The sequence below is a fragment of the Aspergillus piperis genome (assembly GCF_003184755.1).
Source record: "Aspergillus piperis CBS 112811 unplaced genomic scaffold BO85scaffold_3, whole genome shotgun sequence".
NCBI lineage: Eukaryota > Fungi > Ascomycota > Eurotiomycetes > Eurotiales > Aspergillaceae > Aspergillus > Aspergillus piperis.
The window spans coordinates 1,088,794-1,105,268 of record NW_020291593.1 but is presented as its reverse complement, the minus strand read 5'-3'; the positions used below and the strand labels follow the sequence as shown (position 1 = coordinate 1,105,268).

At 50.3% G+C, this 16,475-nt stretch overlaps 5 protein-coding genes across 5 annotated transcripts; 3 read left to right on the top strand and 2 right to left on the bottom strand.

The window, feature by feature from the left end:
* Positions 1 to 168: 168 nt before the first annotated feature.
* On the top strand, positions 169 to 2,220 carry BO85DRAFT_188528 (nuclear and cytoplasmic polyadenylated RNA-binding protein pub1). Its single transcript, XM_025654413.1, has 5 exons — positions 169 to 738; positions 822 to 926; positions 984 to 1,631; positions 1,687 to 1,819; positions 1,878 to 2,220. Exons 1-5 carry the CDS (start codon positions 358 to 360, stop codon positions 2,045 to 2,047), a joined length of 1,437 nt encoding a protein of 478 aa, XP_025519052.1. The 5' UTR covers positions 169 to 357; the 3' UTR covers positions 2,048 to 2,220.
* Positions 2,221 to 3,240: 1,020 nt separating this feature from the next.
* Positions 3,241 to 4,769, top strand: BO85DRAFT_446301 (PIG-Y family protein). The gene has a single exon (XM_025659472.1). The coding sequence runs from the start codon at positions 3,308 to 3,310 to the stop codon at positions 4,499 to 4,501; it is 1,194 nt and encodes a 397-aa protein (XP_025519051.1). The 5' UTR covers positions 3,241 to 3,307; the 3' UTR covers positions 4,502 to 4,769.
* BO85DRAFT_446300 (glutamine amidotransferase subunit DUG3) lies at positions 4,767 to 6,598 on the bottom strand. Its single transcript, XM_025659471.1, has 4 exons — positions 6,271 to 6,598; positions 6,104 to 6,199; positions 5,277 to 6,009; positions 4,767 to 5,207 (listed from the first exon to the last, which is right to left on the bottom strand). The coding sequence occupies exons 1-4, from the start codon at positions 6,283 to 6,285 to the stop codon at positions 4,927 to 4,929; spliced, it is 1,125 nt and encodes a 374-aa protein (XP_025519050.1). The 5' UTR covers positions 6,286 to 6,598; the 3' UTR covers positions 4,767 to 4,926.
* BO85DRAFT_446299 (dynamin-related GTPase MGM1) lies at positions 6,589 to 10,266 on the top strand. Its single transcript, XM_025659470.1, has 3 exons — positions 6,589 to 7,237; positions 7,302 to 9,317; positions 9,370 to 10,266. The coding sequence occupies exons 1-3, from the start codon at positions 6,937 to 6,939 to the stop codon at positions 9,810 to 9,812; spliced, it is 2,760 nt and encodes a 919-aa protein (XP_025519049.1). The 5' UTR covers positions 6,589 to 6,936; the 3' UTR covers positions 9,813 to 10,266.
* Positions 10,267 to 10,984: 718 nt separating this feature from the next.
* BO85DRAFT_364096 (alternative NADH-dehydrogenase) lies at positions 10,985 to 12,915 on the bottom strand (the record flags this gene model as incomplete). Its single annotated transcript, XM_025655684.1, has 4 exons — positions 10,985 to 11,058; positions 11,119 to 12,087; positions 12,143 to 12,481; positions 12,561 to 12,915. 4 exons carry the CDS (start codon positions 12,913 to 12,915, stop codon positions 10,985 to 10,987), a joined length of 1,737 nt encoding a protein of 578 aa, XP_025519048.1.
* Between the last annotated feature and the right edge of the window lie 3,560 nt (positions 12,916 to 16,475).

Here is a 16,475-nt window from a genome sequence, read left to right as displayed (position 1 = left end):
CTTCAGCACCTCTTCGTGCCATCTTCTTCATCCTCTCGAAGCATTCCAGCGTCATTTTCTTGACGGCGATCGTCCGCTCTAGCTACCGCCCGTATCGTGGTCCCCATTGTATGATCTAGTTTAGCGCTTTTGCCAGTTTCCATCTTGACCTGGGTGTTTCGATCCCCGCGTCGTTTTCCGCCTTCGCCTACTCTAATTCTGACTGCGTAACGCCTGCATCGTCCCGTCATCAAAGATTGCATCTCATCCTACCGCTGTCTCGTCAAACACTGTCGTCGTCCTTTCCATCTTGCATTTAGTGCTCGTTTGACCCGGTCGGTTCTTCTGTAAATTTGCATCTCGTGACCTCTCTCAACAATGGCCGACAACGTTACCGCTTCCACCTCTTCGACCCTCCCTCCTCCCCCCCAAACCTCTGCTGCTGCTCCCAACCAGCAGTACGATGCGTCTCAGGGCAATGGTCAAGCTAATCCTTCCCACATGCCGCCGCCTCCCCGCCCGCCTGTGGTGATTCCTCAGAACACCAACCCCATCCCGACCGCCATTACCTCTCCCATGTCCGGAAACATGATGTCCCCGACTAGCGCCGGTGGTTTCGTACGCCGTGCTGCCCCTGAACCAAACAAGAGGGCTTTGTATGTCGGTGGCCTTGACCCTCGGGTGACTGAGGATATTCTGAAGCAGATTTTTGAGACGACTGGCCATGTCGTCAGTGTCAAGATCATTCCGGATAAGAACGTAAGCTTTTACTCTTGCTGCTGGAGCTGCTGCTGAGCACCTCATATCTTGCATGACTCCCCTCCTCATGCTAATTGTTACAGAAGTTCAACAGTAAGGGATACAACTACGGCTTTGTCGAGTTCGATGACCCGGGTGCCGCCGAGAGGGCCATGCAGACGCTCAACGGACGTCGCATCCACCAGTCGGTATGCAAGCCCACGTACATATGCATAATATCGGACTGCTTCTGACGATCTCTGCAGGAAATCCGTGTGAACTGGGCCTACCAGTCTAATAGCACAAACAAGGAGGATACCTCCAACCACTTCCACATTTTCGTCGGAGATCTGAGCAACGAAGTCAACGATGAAGTGCTTCTCCAGGCTTTCTCTGCCTTTGGCTCAGTGTCCGAGGCTCGTGTTATGTGGGATATGAAGACTGGCCGGTCCCGTGGCTACGGTTTTGTTGCTTTCCGCGAGCGCTCTGACGCCGACAAGGCTCTGAGTTCTATGGACGGGGAATGGCTCGGCTCCCGCGCTATTCGTTGCAACTGGGCCAACCAGAAGGGTCAGCCTTCCATTTCCCAGCAGCAGGCCATGGCCGCCATGGGCATGACGCCGACCACGGCTTTCGGTCATCACCACTTCCCTACCCACGGCATCCAGAGCTACGACATGGTCGTCCAGCAAACCCCACAGTGGCAGACCACGTGCTATGTGGGTAACTTGACCCCTTACACCACGCAGACCGATCTCGTCCCACTCTTCCAGAACTTCGGCTATGTGATTGAGACTCGTCTGCAGGCCGACCGTGGATTCGCCTTCATCAAGATGGACACGCATGAGAATGCCGCCATGGCCATCTGCCAGCTGAACGGCTACAACGTCAATGGCCGTCCCCTCAAGTGCAGTGTATGTTTTGAGCATTCCCCTTGTTTCCAAAATGGTTCCTTGCTAACCGTCACAGTGGGGCAAGGACCGTCCTCCTACCGGCCAGTTCGACAACTTCTCTGGTCAGCAGAGCAACTCGGGATTTAGTTCCACCCCAACCCCGTACTTCCCCCAGTACGGCGGTCCGGGCGCTCCCATGACCCCCCAAGGTAAATTCACGTCTCCTCTCAAACTCCTTCGCCTTTTTACTAATGTGGTTAATGACAGGCCCTACTCCGACCCAGAGAGGATGGGACCAGTCCGGAATGGCAGGCCAAGGTTATGGCCAGGTCCCTGGTAATGCTGGCTATGGCCGTGGTCAAGCCACGCCTACCTCCGGCTGGAACCAGCCCAACAACGCCAACTTTGGAAATGGTTTCGGCGGCTACCAAGCGTAGCCGTTGATCTACCATCCTCGAGACTGCACGCCAGCCAGCACGGACAATGTGGTATCGCTGCTGGCAGCCGCAACAGCGACAAGCGGAAGTGTTCTTTTTTCTACCTTCCACCCCTTTTTTAATCTTCGCACCCGCTGTTCTCTCTTCCTTTCCTTATTTTCACTTCCTTCTCTTTATGACAGCCCCGACTAAGTGGATTTCTAAGCGCATCTCCCATTCTCAAACTCTTCCTTTTGAAATGAAATTTGTGTGTTATCGTACACCCAATACCCCAAATCCGCTTTGTTGAGTCAAACTTTTCATATGCTCTTTTCTTTGAACGAATGTGCGTGACTTTGATCAAAGGCTAAGCTTCTTGGGCTTCCCGTTCAAGCGTTCTGCGGAATAAACCAAAAGTATTTTCTGTTATCATGCCATTCTCGAGCCCTGTCTTTGGTCTATTGTCCAAATTATCGCCTCTCCCAATTTGTATCGTATTTCGTTTAGTATGTATGAGTGGCTTGCCAAAGAGCTCTATATCTGTTTCTGCCTGCGCACAGGAGCCCTGATGCTCAAAGGCTGTGCGCGCTCTTTCTTTCATTCGAATGATCGAGAAGCCATGTTCCTTCCCGTTTCTTTGGCCAATTCTTGACAAATGAATATTGATCTCTTATCGATTAGTGTGTGATGTTTGGCGGTTTTTCGCGCTTTCCCCCCCGTACCTGAGCCTCGTCTTTATGATACCAGATATTCTGAGCGTGATCTTTCAATCTCCTTGATCACACCCTGCTATTGGCGTTTCGGATATTATACCTATTTTGTTTTTGTGAAACCCAAGAGGCTCACTCTTGGATGCCCTATACCAGGATATTCGTGCATGGCCACTATGGAAGTAAAACAGGAATCCTCCATCATTTCAGTAGAAGTAGCTAATGCTAGACGGGGATCAGTATGATGACACTTTCTTGTTTTGCTATCTGCCGTGCCCAAAGTCGAGACCCATCCATTTTCTATTAATACCAACACAGCCGCTCCGTGGCTGCGGATAAATTCTCTCTCCTTATAGAGTTGGGAGGTGGAGAATGGGACCGGGAATTTCTCGAGTGACCGCCTGGACCCTTTCTTGGCCGCGGATGCCCACCCACCACTTGCTTATCCTTTCCCCCCTTCACCTCGTCTCCGACCTGGCCGCTGCTCATGAGAACCCCCGACGACTTTTCTTAACCCCGGTTTTGGATGTGGGCGTGCTAACCGCCAGCTAGTCGCGCCCAGCTTGCGCCAATGGAAGATGCAAGCGACGGCAAAGGTGCGGCACTCTCGCTGGACAACAATGATCAGCTCTCGAGGCGGGTGCGCTCCGGGAGCGCAAGCAGCGGCCACAAGCGCAGCTCGTCCGGCTCATTACTTTCGCGCCTCTCCTTTTTGCGAATGATCCAAGCGACTCAGAACGCCCCGGAACGAAGCCATTCGGGCATCGAGCGAGACGACACCAGCGATTTCAGCTCGGGTTTGCGAGGTGGAAGGGCAATGTCGACTGCGATCCAACAACACCGAAGAACGCGCAGGAGAAGGGGCTCCCTACGAAAGACCGCCTTGTTGGGCACCCGGTTCGAATATCGAGATAAGAAACTTCCTAGGCCATCGGTGGACGTGCTGCGTGGAGATGATATTAGCCCCAACGGACAACCCTCCCTACCAGGAGGATCATCAACGTCCCCTCTCCCTCCTTCCGATTCTCAATTACGCGCTTTCGCCGATCCAACCTCTCCCGATAACGGTACCGTTCTCCAGCAAAGCAGTTCAGGTCATCGAACAGACCGTGGAGGAAATACTTCTACATGGACCCTTATGGACGCACCCCAGCGAACCCGAAATGCAGCCGCTCCCTCGCATCGCCAGCAAAACCAATCCAAAGAAAGCATTCTCGGCGACGAGATGACCACCGACGACGAAGACATCATACCCTTCCCTCACCCAAATACTTCAAATAGCGCTATCGCCGCTGCTGCTGCCGCAGCCGCGGCCGCTGCAACCACCACCACCGGCCTCCACCTCCCAACCGCTTCGTCCAACTCCGACTCATATTATGCTTTACAAGCTGACTCGACGGCCTATCGACCACTTCACCGCGCCAAATCGCCCCTCGCAACTCACTCCGCCGATATTGTCAGCACCTCGGAGATGGTATGGGACTATTCGGAGACAGAATGGTGGGGGTGGATAATACTGATTGTGACGTGGCTGGTGTTTGTGGTTGGAATGGGAAGTTGCTTCGGTGTTTGGAGCTGGGCGTGGGACGTCGGAGAGACGCCATATGCTCCTCCAGAGCTGGAAGATGACCCCACGTTACCTATTGTAGGGTATTATCCTGCGTTGATTGTGTTGACGGCCGTTATGTCCTGGGTTTGGGTTGTTGTTGCTTGGGTGGGGATGAAGTATTTCAAGCATGCTAATATATCTGGGGAGGATATATGAAACTTTTCTTTCTTTCTGTGTTTTCAACGAATCTTCTTGCTTCGCATGGCCTCGGTGGTTGAGGAGATGCAGGTCGCATCTCTTCCTTTCTTTATTTCTTGTTTTACCCCCTTTTCCCATTTGAGTTTCATTTCTGTGTATATATGGTTTAGCGGGTCGGGATGGAGTTTGAGTCTCGATATCGACAATGTTTCATACTAGTTCACCGGTCAGGTTGTAAGCAACCTTTCCGTACTAATAATAGTATTGCATACAGATGGAAGAATAAGCTGAATGAGTAGTATAATAGTAAATCAATTACAAAAGATATTCAACAATGTGGCCCGAAATAGAGAAACAACACCCAAATGCCTAACTCCAAGCCCGTAACTCCCCAAATCTAACACTGTCGCACACGCTCAATTGACAAGAGTGGACCCAATCTATCAATGTGATAAAGCGCACTTGTTGGCGAGGCCAATTTGCTGCGAATCTAGTGCGGAGCCATTGCCATGGATAGCTCCGGGGTTGGTATCGACAGCCCCTGCTTCACGGGGCTGCACGGTCGTCCCGGGGGCTGTGCTAACAAGACCCTTGGACACGGCGTAGCAGGATGAGCGGTCCTGGTTCGTATCCTCGACGTAAAACTCATCCATGATTGGATGTAGCAGGACGGTTTGCTTGTGGATGGTGACGATGGAGTTGGCAGGGACGGAGACCCAATTATCTAGAGCAAATCAGTTAGCAAAATATCCCCTTTTCCGTCGGAATGATTTAGATGAAGCCAAGCACTCACGTCTCTCAAAAGTAATCGGCTCACTAGCCACAAGTACAATATCAGCCCCCTTATCATGCCTCTCCATCTTAAAATGCCCCTTATCCTTCCCCTCCACCCACTTCGTCCCGGACGAAAAGTACAAACTAGCCGGTTCATCCGTCTTGCTACTGATGTACCTCGTACAGATAACAGTCTGGCCATCCGTAACAGCAAAGTTCAACAGACTGCGCGTCTCCACGTTCGACACATTATGTCTCTTGGGAATATCACGAATGAACTCATTGATCTTGGCAATCGTCTTCACCATCACCCGACGCAGCAGCGCCTGTCCGAACCCTCCTGGGCCGGGATCAGAGCTAGGGTCCACACCTTCTTTTTCGAGAAGGTCAAGGAACAGCGCGAATGCCCACTCGCTATCTGTCCCGCCCTTGACGCCTAGGAACCATTTGTCCGCGAGCGAGTCGGCCAACGGCCGCTTGATGTACTGCCAGCCGCCGACGTTGCCGTTGTGCATCCACATCAGCGTGCTGTGCTGGAATGGGTGGCAGTTCGTGTCGGAGAGAGTGCCCTCTGTGGTTGCGCGCACGTGCGCGAAGATTAGATTAGAGCATGTCTTGGAGGCGAGCCGCTCAAGGTTCTCGCAGTTCCACGCTGGGAGTGTCGATGTGAAAATGCATGGCTCTGGACCTAGTTTTGGGTCTGTGTAGAAGCCCACGCCGAAGCCGTCGCCGTTGACGGGGCGGCGGTTGTCCTGTATATGGGGGTTAATATTGGGCTCTGGTCTGGGATAGGGGGTAGGTAGCAGTGGATTCCTTTTACTTGGGCACTGCAGAGGATAGACTTACTAGTCTTAAACGGGAGTCGTAGGACTGAGTGAGAATGGAATGGCTTGGCTCCGTGACTAGCTTGCTGAGACGAATCTCATGCCTGCCTTTGTATACCTGGCGACAAGCGGTCAGTTCAGGCTGGCTGACTGTATGACGTGGATGGGGTCAGAACGGAGCTTACATACCAGGAGACGACACATATTCGGCGATTATACAGAGAGTATAGTTTGACAAGGAAATACAGTCTAAGTTTTCTCCCTGGGGACACCTTTTTCTTTAAGAGTGTCTGTAGACAGCAAAGCCCGATTCAGCTGGAGACGCTAAAACTAGTAGTAGTTGCTTCAGGGCGCAGCTCCAGTCTCCAGTCACAATTCGATCCGACAACGGCGCAGCTGAATGTTGTGTATGGATTGGGCAACACAAGAATCCAGCCCAATATATATATAAACTGCTGTGTCCAAATAGCCTGCAGAACTCTAGACTCTCGAAAGAAGCAGAAATTACTCAGACCTACGGAAAATAGTTGTTATCTGGATCTATCGAAATGGCGACATTCTCCACACGTGACTCACACCGGTCCCGATACGGCCAGCGAAGCGGCCATCGGGCGCAGGTCACGAGACCCGCGGCTTTCCCGCCGCGGATTATCGAATGACTGACTGCATTATTATTATTTTGTGGTTTTGGTTGATCATCTCCGCCGCCTCCTTCTCGCTTTCCTTTCCCTCCCGCAAGCTAACTTACTACCTCACCATCCCGAAGGTACTAACTACCACCCGTGGCTTTTCGCCTCGGAAATGCCTAACTAGCCTTCTTCCGACTTTCTTCATGTGTATGTGATTTCAGGAACCATGAGCGGGAGAATCCTCTCCCATCGTCTTGTTCCGCTATTGCGGACCGGTCTTCTGGCCCGCCATGTTCATAATGCTGCCGCCAGGACCGGCGGTCTTCTTCGCTCCGATGGCAGCGCCGCTCTACGTGGCCGGGCCTGGCCAGTAGGTGCGAATGCGATTCACAATAATGTGCCTGCTGTGCGGGCAATCTCCTTTCACCGGATACTCCCTAAGCTCGCCATCAAGCTGGTACGGCTGCCGGCTATGCTTGGGGGTGCTACGGTAGCGGGGCTAGCTTATTTCCAGTACCAAGCGACACGTACGTGCTCGATTCTCTGTCTGTCTTTGCTAATAGATGATTAATGAATGTGTGCGTCGTTCAGAGGCAGGAAATTATGCTATCGATCTTTTCAAACGTGCGGGGGAAACAGCGGGAGATGCAGCTTCGAGCTTATTCACGGAAATTCAGGGCATTGCCGAACAGACACAACGCGGATGGCAAAGAACGACGGATGCCGTGGAACTTCCGGAATGGTTGCAGAGTATTATAAGTCCCAACGAAGAACCTCAGTCCGATAATGGTGGCCCAGGAGGAAAACGCCCAAAGGAGAGTCGTCTCGGTGCGGCGGCAGCCGGTGCTACTACTGCCGGAGCTTTCGGTTACGATGAGTCTAATGAGGAGGACACTCGGTCGGAAAGAAAGATTGCGGAGGATGACCAGATGATGCTTCTTACACGGAAAATGATCGAGATCAGGAACATCCTGCAGACCGTCGGCCAGTCGAATACCCTGACGCTCCCGTCAATCGTGGTTATCGGGTCTCAGTCTTCGGGCAAGAGCTCCGTTCTCGAGGCTATTGTTGGACATGAATTCCTTCCGAAAGGCACGAACATGGTTACCCGGCGGCCGATCGAGCTGACTCTGGTCAACACACCGAATGCGCAAGCTGAATATGGAGAGTTCCCGGCTCTTGGGTTAGGGAAGATCACCGACTTTTCTCAGATTCAACGGACTTTGACGGATTTGAACTTGGCCGTTCCGGAGAGGGACTGTGTTTCCGATGACCCTATTCAGCTCTCTATTTACTCTCCTCACGTTCCTGACCTCTCTCTCATCGACCTTCCGGGCTACATCCAAGTTGCTGGGCACGACCAACCCCCTGAGTTGAAACAGAAAATCTCCGATCTCTGCGACAAGTACATTCAAGCACCGAATGTCATTCTCGCCATTTCCGCCGCCGATGTTGATTTGGCCAACTCCACTGCTCTTAGAGCCAGCCGCAGGGTAGATCCCAGAGGTGAGAGGACGATTGGCGTTATAACGAAGATGGACCTTGTTGATCCCGAACGCGGCTACAACGTTCTCTCCGATAAGAAGTACCCTCTCCGCCTGGGCTACGTTGGTGTGGTTAGCCGTATTCCCCAAACAACAGCACTTTTCTCCAGAGGCAGCGGAAATATCACCGGAGCCATCATGAAGAATGAACACGCCTATTTCTCTGCTCACCCGTCGGAGTTTGGTTCACAGTCGGACGTTTCTGTCGGTGTTTCGACTTTGCGCACTAAGCTCATGCATGTTCTCGAGCAGACGATGGCATCAAGCCTAGCGGGTACTAGGGATGCAATCAGTCAGGAGCTTGAGGAGGCAACCTATGAGTTCAAGGTTCAATACAACGATCGTCCTCTGAGTGCAGAGTCTTATCTGGCGGAGAGCTTGGACAGCTTCAAGCACTCGTTCAAGGCGTTTGCTGAAAGCTTCGGCCGCCCTCAGGTCCGCGAAATGCTCAAGAACGAGCTTGATCAGCGGGTAATGGACATTCTGGCACAAAGGTATTGGAACAAGCCGATAGACGATCTGTCTGCTCCGCTACCAGAACTGGATCCGCTCAGTGACCTTGCCAAAGCTGATCCGGAGTCACTGTACTGGCACCGCAAGCTCGATGCTTCGACATCTTCCCTGACGAAGTTGGGAATCGGCCGACTTGCCACTACAGTCGTTGCCAACGCGATCCAAACTCATGTCGATCGCTTGATCGCCAACTCTACCTTTGCCACGCATCCTTACGCTCAGAAGCAGATCGTCGATGCGTGCAATAGTATCTTGAACGATCGATTCTTCAGCACTAGCGATCAAGTTGAAAACTGCATCAAGCCTTTCAAGTTTGAGATTGAGGTCGAGGACCCGGAATGGGCCAAGGGAAGGGAAAACGTCAGCAAAGTCCTCAAGGAGGAACTCAGAGCGTGCGAGACGGCCTTCAAGCGCCTTGAAGACTCCATCGGACGACGCAAACTGAAGGACGTCATGTCATTCGTCGACAAGGTGCGAAAGGGCGAGGTCTTCCTGGAAGGTGACGGCGCTGGCGGTGCTGGTGGATTCAGCTCCGCCTTGCTGGCCCGAGGTATGTCGATCTGTCCTACAAATAATCAGGTATCACTTCTAACAAGACACAGGCCGCGAGAGCGTCTTCCTCCGTGACCGGGCTGACCTTATCAAAATGCGGCTCCTCGCCGTTCGCTCCAAGCAATGCTCTTCCAAAAAGAACAAATACTACTGTCCGGAGGTCTTCCTCGACGTTGTCGCCGACAAGCTCACCTCCACTGCCGTCCTCTTCCTCAACGTTGAACTCCTCTCCGAATTCTACTACAATTTCCCCCGCGAGCTCGACATGCGTCTAGGCCGCCACCTCTCCGACGCCGAAGTCGAGCGATTCGCCCGCGAAGACCCGCGCATCCGGAACCACCTGGACGTCATCAGAAAGAAGGAACTTCTTGAGTTAGCCCTCCAGAAGATCGAAAGTATCCGTCAACTCGACGGACGCGAAAGAAAGAACAGGAACTCAGATCGCCCTGTAGGTAACCGGGAACAGAGGAATCGTGGCTGGAACCTGTTCTGAAGGGGGGAAAAAATAACCAATCATTCAACAATCAACTTATCAACCTAGCGGCCTACCTATTAATCGATTAGACTTTCTCTTCTTCCTTTTCTGTTGTCTACCCCACCTCCCATATTGTGTTCTCTGAAAGCTCGGCGATATCTCTCGGCTCTGCTTTACATTTATACCTCTTGACATGTTATATCACACAGCAAGCGTATACAGTATTTTCCTTCTCAATCACTGACACATTCTGTCTCACTTTCACCTGTATGTCATACATAACAGAACAAATTCTTGTTCATAGTTGAGTATTCCTGTATCATGATAGCAAGCAAAGGGTAGGATAGGCGTCAGCACGGTGGTCTCTTTAATTATAAAGACATTCGTTATCCACTCTAAATCGTGTGATGAGTCCAACTAATACTTCGTACAATATTTAGATAATGAAAGGGGTAGAGAATGAAGTTATATAGCATAATACAGATAAGGCATTCATTATTTTTGACCAACAACCCGCCAAATAGCATACAAATACAAATATCAATACCAATACAGGACAGGAGAGTAGAGTATACATGGAACCAACCCAGGCGAACCCATTTCGAAATGAAAACGACAAATACATAAGAGAGAATGAAAGAACCAAGTTATTTAGAGGATGAATAAGACTCAGAACAGGAAAAGTTGAGAAGTAAAAAAAAAAAAAAAAAATGTATTGAGAAAAATAATGAAACGAAACAGCACACAAAGAAAAGAATTATGGCCAATTCTAGCATGTCTAAACAGTAACCCGAACCCAGTCTATCTATTTCGTACAGGGGAAAAAGAAACAAAAGACGAATAAAATGATGATCAAGTCGAAGTGATCTATGTGCGCTTTTAGATGGAGTCACCCATTATGGACGCTGCGATAGATCACAGCAGAGCGTCTTGGTGTAGTGTGTGCTCTCTTGATCGTCATTGATATGCTCCTGCGGAGCAATGTGTGACAGACAATTGGGGGGAAAAGGTTCCCATTTAGGTCAAGGAAGAGGATGGTCATTTGAGTGGCGTCAAAGAAGGGGTGTGAGATAAGAATGATGGGAACGAGATGGAATTCAATAATAAAAGAGGGGTTATCGCTTCGAAATCATGGACGTAGCATGTCTGCTGATGGTGATACAGAGTTTCCAAAGGTTTTATTGAAGGATTTACTCCCGAGAGACGTCGCGGCCAAACAGCTTGGCCTTGATCCAGTCGACGGCGACCAGGACACGGTTGCGAGCTGTGATTGATGTCAGTTAGACTCATGAGTTGCACATAAAGTTGAATCAAGGTTACTTACTGCTGAAGCACATGCTCAGGTAAGCACTGCGCCAGAAGAGGTAGGTCATGGTACCACCACTGGCGATGTTGCCGCTCAGCCAGCTGATGTCCGCAACAGCGCGCTCCTTTCCGATGTAAGCCATGCTACCCTGGTGAGAGTACTGGAAGGGACCAATCTGCTTGGTTCTCCGCAGCTGCTTCTGGCGTTCGCGGATCGCGTCAAAGACCTGGTCACGCTCCTCACCCTTAGCCTGGGCCTGAGCATCAGACAGCTGCTTCAGCTCCTGCTCGATAGCCTCGGTCTTGGCCATGGTGTTGAAAAGACGGGCAAGGAAAGCACCCTCCTGACTGGCAACCTGGGCGGTGGGGGCGTAGTTGGTGATAGCACAGTCACCAACAGCCCAGACGTTCTCAGCACCGTTCACGACGAGGTACTCGTTCACAGCAAGACCACGACGCGAGTCCTTCTGGGCAGGGAGCTGGTTCATCAGATCCCGGACAACGGGGCGAACAGCGTTACCGGTAGCCCAGACCAGCAGACCGTAGGGAATACGCTCGATGGACTTGGATCCATCAGGGTTGGTGACCATAGCCTCGATGTACTTGTCGGTGACGTTCTTGACCATAGTCTTAGCGCGGATAGAGATCTTCTCCTCCTTGAAGGTCGATTCGGTGTAGTCGATAAGCTGCTTGGAGAACATGGGAAGGACGTTGGGGAGAGCTTCAACGAGGGTGACCTTGAAGTTCTCCTGGATTTCAGGAACCCACTTCTTCAAGTCATCCTCGAAGAAGTCCTGCAGCTCACCGGCGAACTCGACACCAGTCGGGCCACCACCAACCACAACCATGTGGAGAAGACGCTTGACTTCGTCTTCAGTCTGGTCCTTGAACATAGCAGTCTCAATGCAGTCCATGATGCGCTTGCGGATCTTCTGAGCATCGTCGACCTCCTTCAGGAAGCAGGAGTTCTCCCGGACACCGGGGATACCTAGTTATCGTTAGAGTGCGATCCGTGGCGGGTGTGTGAGCAATAAGTTACATACCGAAGGTTGCGTTTTCAGCACCGACACCAACGACGAGCATGTCGAAGGGCACCTCGGTGTGGGAGATGTCTCCCTTGATCTCAGAGTCATCGCTGATGTACACGACACGCTTCTCGTAATCGATCTTGGTGGCTTCGGCTTCGTAGAAGTTCACGTGGGCGGTCTTCTGACGGAGGATGTTACGGATCGGCTCCATGATGGAGCGGTGCTCAATCAGACCAGTCGTGCAGGAGGGGAGGAGAGGAGTGAAAAGGAAGTAGTTGCGGGGAGAGATGACGACAACATTGTAGTTCTCAGTGTCGAGCTTCTTCAGGAGGGAGACAGTACCCCATCCGGTACCTGATTGGGAAATGACTCGTAAGTTGCTGTTCGGCCGCGATTGTGCCACCATAAGCGACACAGGGTGTAAGAAACCTACCCAGGATAACAAGGGTCTTCTTCGTCGGGTCAGGCTTGATCTGCTCGGCGGGATGGCGCAATTCATAGACACTGTAGGCCAGAGCACCGGCCGCACCGATGGTGGAGAGCCAGGTCAGACGCCAGGTCCAGCGCAAGAACCTGAAGCGCTTCTTGGGCTTGGGGGTCGGGGCAGCGGGCGCAGCATCGGCGTAGGAGCGACGAGCAGAGCGCTGGAATTGCTGCTGTCTCAAGGGACGTGCGGAACGAAGAATCTGGGGTCGCGTCGAGAGCGACCTGCGCGACAGCGACGACAACTGCATAGCGGCGGAGGGAGAGGCCATCTTGGAGCGGATCGCCAGCGTACTTCCAACCATTGTCGGGCGGTAGTCGCACCTGAGCCAAAAGGCGAAGGGTTAGGGGGAAGGAGGGGAGAGTGGAGAGTGGGTGGGAAAGAGAAGAGTAAGAGGAAAAGAAGTGATTCAGAGAAATTGAATGCCCAAGTATGGATAAAGGGTTCGCCCACTGGAAAAATCACCGGCGTTAAGCAAAGCACAGGAAAAAATGACTGTGTCAATTAGCTGTTTTGGGCGAATCGGTGTGCTCTGGCTGGGGATCGCAGGGCGGCTAATTTTCTCCTTCTGGCACCAGACGCGACTGGCTCGACCGTAAGCCAAGTGGGTGCTCGGTCAGCCGGGTTCCAGTGGAAAGCAAGAAAAAAAACTAGTTCAAAGAGTTTTTCATTCCTGCTTGGGTATAGAGACTATTTACCCATTTATTTCACATGTGGCGGGTTGGAGATGAAGAAAAAAAAAATTTGGAGAGAGGAGGAAGAATAGTTGCGTGAGGGGAAAAGATTACTTAGTGGGGAGAAATTAGGCGTGAGGGGAAAACACACTTCCCTTCCTGAGGCATAATCATTCTTGAGGCTTTTATTTTAAACATTTACCCTAAGCAGCTGGTAATGTCTAGACATCACTCATCGATTGTGAATGACGATTGTATACTGGATTTTAAACATGTTTCCGTCATTGTCTCTCTGCTCGGGATTAGATGGATCACTCCTTCTTCTTCCCGATGGAATGATAGGCAAGATAGAATATTGAATGATCCACTGATTTATTCCCGAACTATTCTCTGTCTATCCCGTATAATTATTTATTCTCCTGCAGCTCCTCCATGCATTCCCGCCCGCTCTTTCCTGATTCTGTCGCTCTTCGTGCTTTCCTTTTTCGGTCTGGACCATTGTCGCGCTGACTCATCCGTCACCCGTCTAGCTGGAACACACGGTCCTTCCCGAGATCCTCCCCGGCTTCTCCCGCATCTAGAACGACTAGAGAATCCCCAGTGTCGTTGACATCCACTTCTGTCACTCCACCACTGGCCTCTAAGCTCCAAACCAAAAGAACGAGGAGAATCCGGGGATTCTGATGCTCCACTTTTCCTCAATCGCCCGTTTTTGTCCATTCGAATCCATTCCCAAGTCCGTTAACTCCCGTGGTTGCGGTCGATCATACACGCGTGGCCTGATTGTGGTGCTGCTTAGATGCTATCAGGCCAGATTACTATGGCCTCGTTGTACTTTCTTTGACCCACATACCCACAAGAGCGGTTGCCTCGATCAGGTCGATTCTCGTTGCCGATTTTGCAATAGCCTGCCCTCCCAAGCCAATGCTGCCCATCTTTTCAACTCTGCGTGCAATATCGAACGTCGCAGCTTCTATCCCATATGCTCCCATCGGCCGCTTGCACGATATTCGAAACCGACCAATAAGGACTTATGTGGGGTTCCTGGAATCCGCGTTGAACTCAGGCCCAGCTAGCAGGGGATATGTGGTGCCCGCACACGTCAAGAGAGTACGCCTATAGGAAGATAAACACCTCGATCATAAGGGAGACGGACCGTCATGTTCTCTGGAAGCTTCCCCTACAATACAGACTACCCCAATGCTTGTTGGCCGGAGACACTCGCTTATGAGGTGCTCCCAGTTGAACCACAGGCTGCTGTTCGATTTGCGGTACAAAAACTGGCCTAGTCTCAAGCTAACAGTTTGGTAACCAGATAAAGTATTCCCGTTCAGTAAGGGACACACCAATGGAAGAAGCGGCCAGTCCCTTGGCGATCTTCGAAGTAACGACTACCTCAATGCAATGTCACACCAACGATCGTCCAGTGGCGACGACTCTTACGGTCCTGGTTTGCATCCAAAGAACGCATAAACAAGGCACGGTATTGTATTGTTATGCACAAACGAATCCAAGGCGAACGGTCGTCGCACACAACATATACCGGGCATACTATCGCTCGAAAATGCTCTGGTGTGCTTGATGTTCGGCACTCCATACCGCAACTCCGAGCATGTAGTACAATTGTCTCACGTACAACATATCTGACTTGTCAGTCGGCGATCCAACTAGGAGCATCTGCAGTTGTATCTGTACAACCACAAGCCACCTCGGCGGTCATTGGGTACCCATCTTTATGTCTTGTCCGGACACAATGCCGAACCCTATCCCTGCTGTTTGTCCGATTTCAGTGGCTTACGTGCATATTTTGGTGGGTCATAGAGGGGAGCTTATGCGAGAAGGTTGTATAATGCAAGGAGCAAGCATGAAGCGCTATGCAGACTGTATAATTGCGTATATTGTTCGACTTTCGTGGAAACTTTGGTCCGGTCTAGTACCTTCCAGCAGCAACTAATCTGCATACAGTAACAATAGCGACCTCTATGGTCATAGTTCACCTTTTATTGCAGAAGTATATGTGGAACGCATATATAGACATCTCCTTGAATTTGTGATGCACTGAGTGACCGACAGCAATCATTCCACACCATGATACGCGGGTCTATCCAGGAGACACTCTCATTCCGGATGGCCCATATCCTTCTCAGCTCCAACAACTCATTCTTACTACTAAATATCTGAATACAAAAGGACTCATTCTATAATCATCACCTATACAGTACTCAATATAACAATAAACTTAATCCGGTCAGGAATAGGAAGAGGGTTTATATCTTTTGAAAATTACTATCATTCCACTTTCGAATAATAGATATTGTCTATCATGGGACCAATACATGTTAATGTCTTTCTACCTACCATTTCATATTCTCAAATTATCAATTGATTTCCCCATGAGCATGGTACATCAAATGAGACCTCCATCTCTTCATTTTCCGAGGCTTTTCTCCTCCGCCATGGAGTTTGTAACAAAGATATATTTAGATATCTTGTTAGTCCTGTCTAGTTGCCTCATCAAAACATCAAACAATAAGAGAAACTAGAATGTGGTTCCTTTGGGGTAAGTTTTCTACTAGAATCGTCAGTTGACTCCACTAATATCAGGAACTACTAATATATATACTAGACAGTATATATTGTACGCAACATTAGTTGAAGGCACGGCCTCACTACGAAGGCGAAGTTACGTTGTATACTATACTATCATATACATATATACATATATATATATATATACTCTTCTAAGTATCATTAATGATCATACCAGCCGTCGAATATTGACCAGCTGACCTTTCGACACAGACACGCCGTATATCGTGTAGACATACGCTGATATGCCAGGACAGACTACCGCCCTGACGAAGCCTCACGGTATGGATAGAAAGTCGGGAACACTTGATAATGCGTTAATATGTTTTTTGGTAGTCGGGAGCCCAGCATGTCTGAACTTCGAGGAATGATACTTAGTTAATGTGATATGAGTAGTCATGAATATCTTACTTATTTCTCACAATATATGGTACTATCGAGGTATTTGTATATTCAGATAGCATCTTGATGCTAATGTATATAGTAGGGAGATCATTATATCAAACTTAGGAGATTAGCTAATTTGAATTAAAATGTTATCTTTCTTTTGCAATTTCCCTGCGTCCCTATATGTAAGATTAACACTCCTACTGAGTCCTGG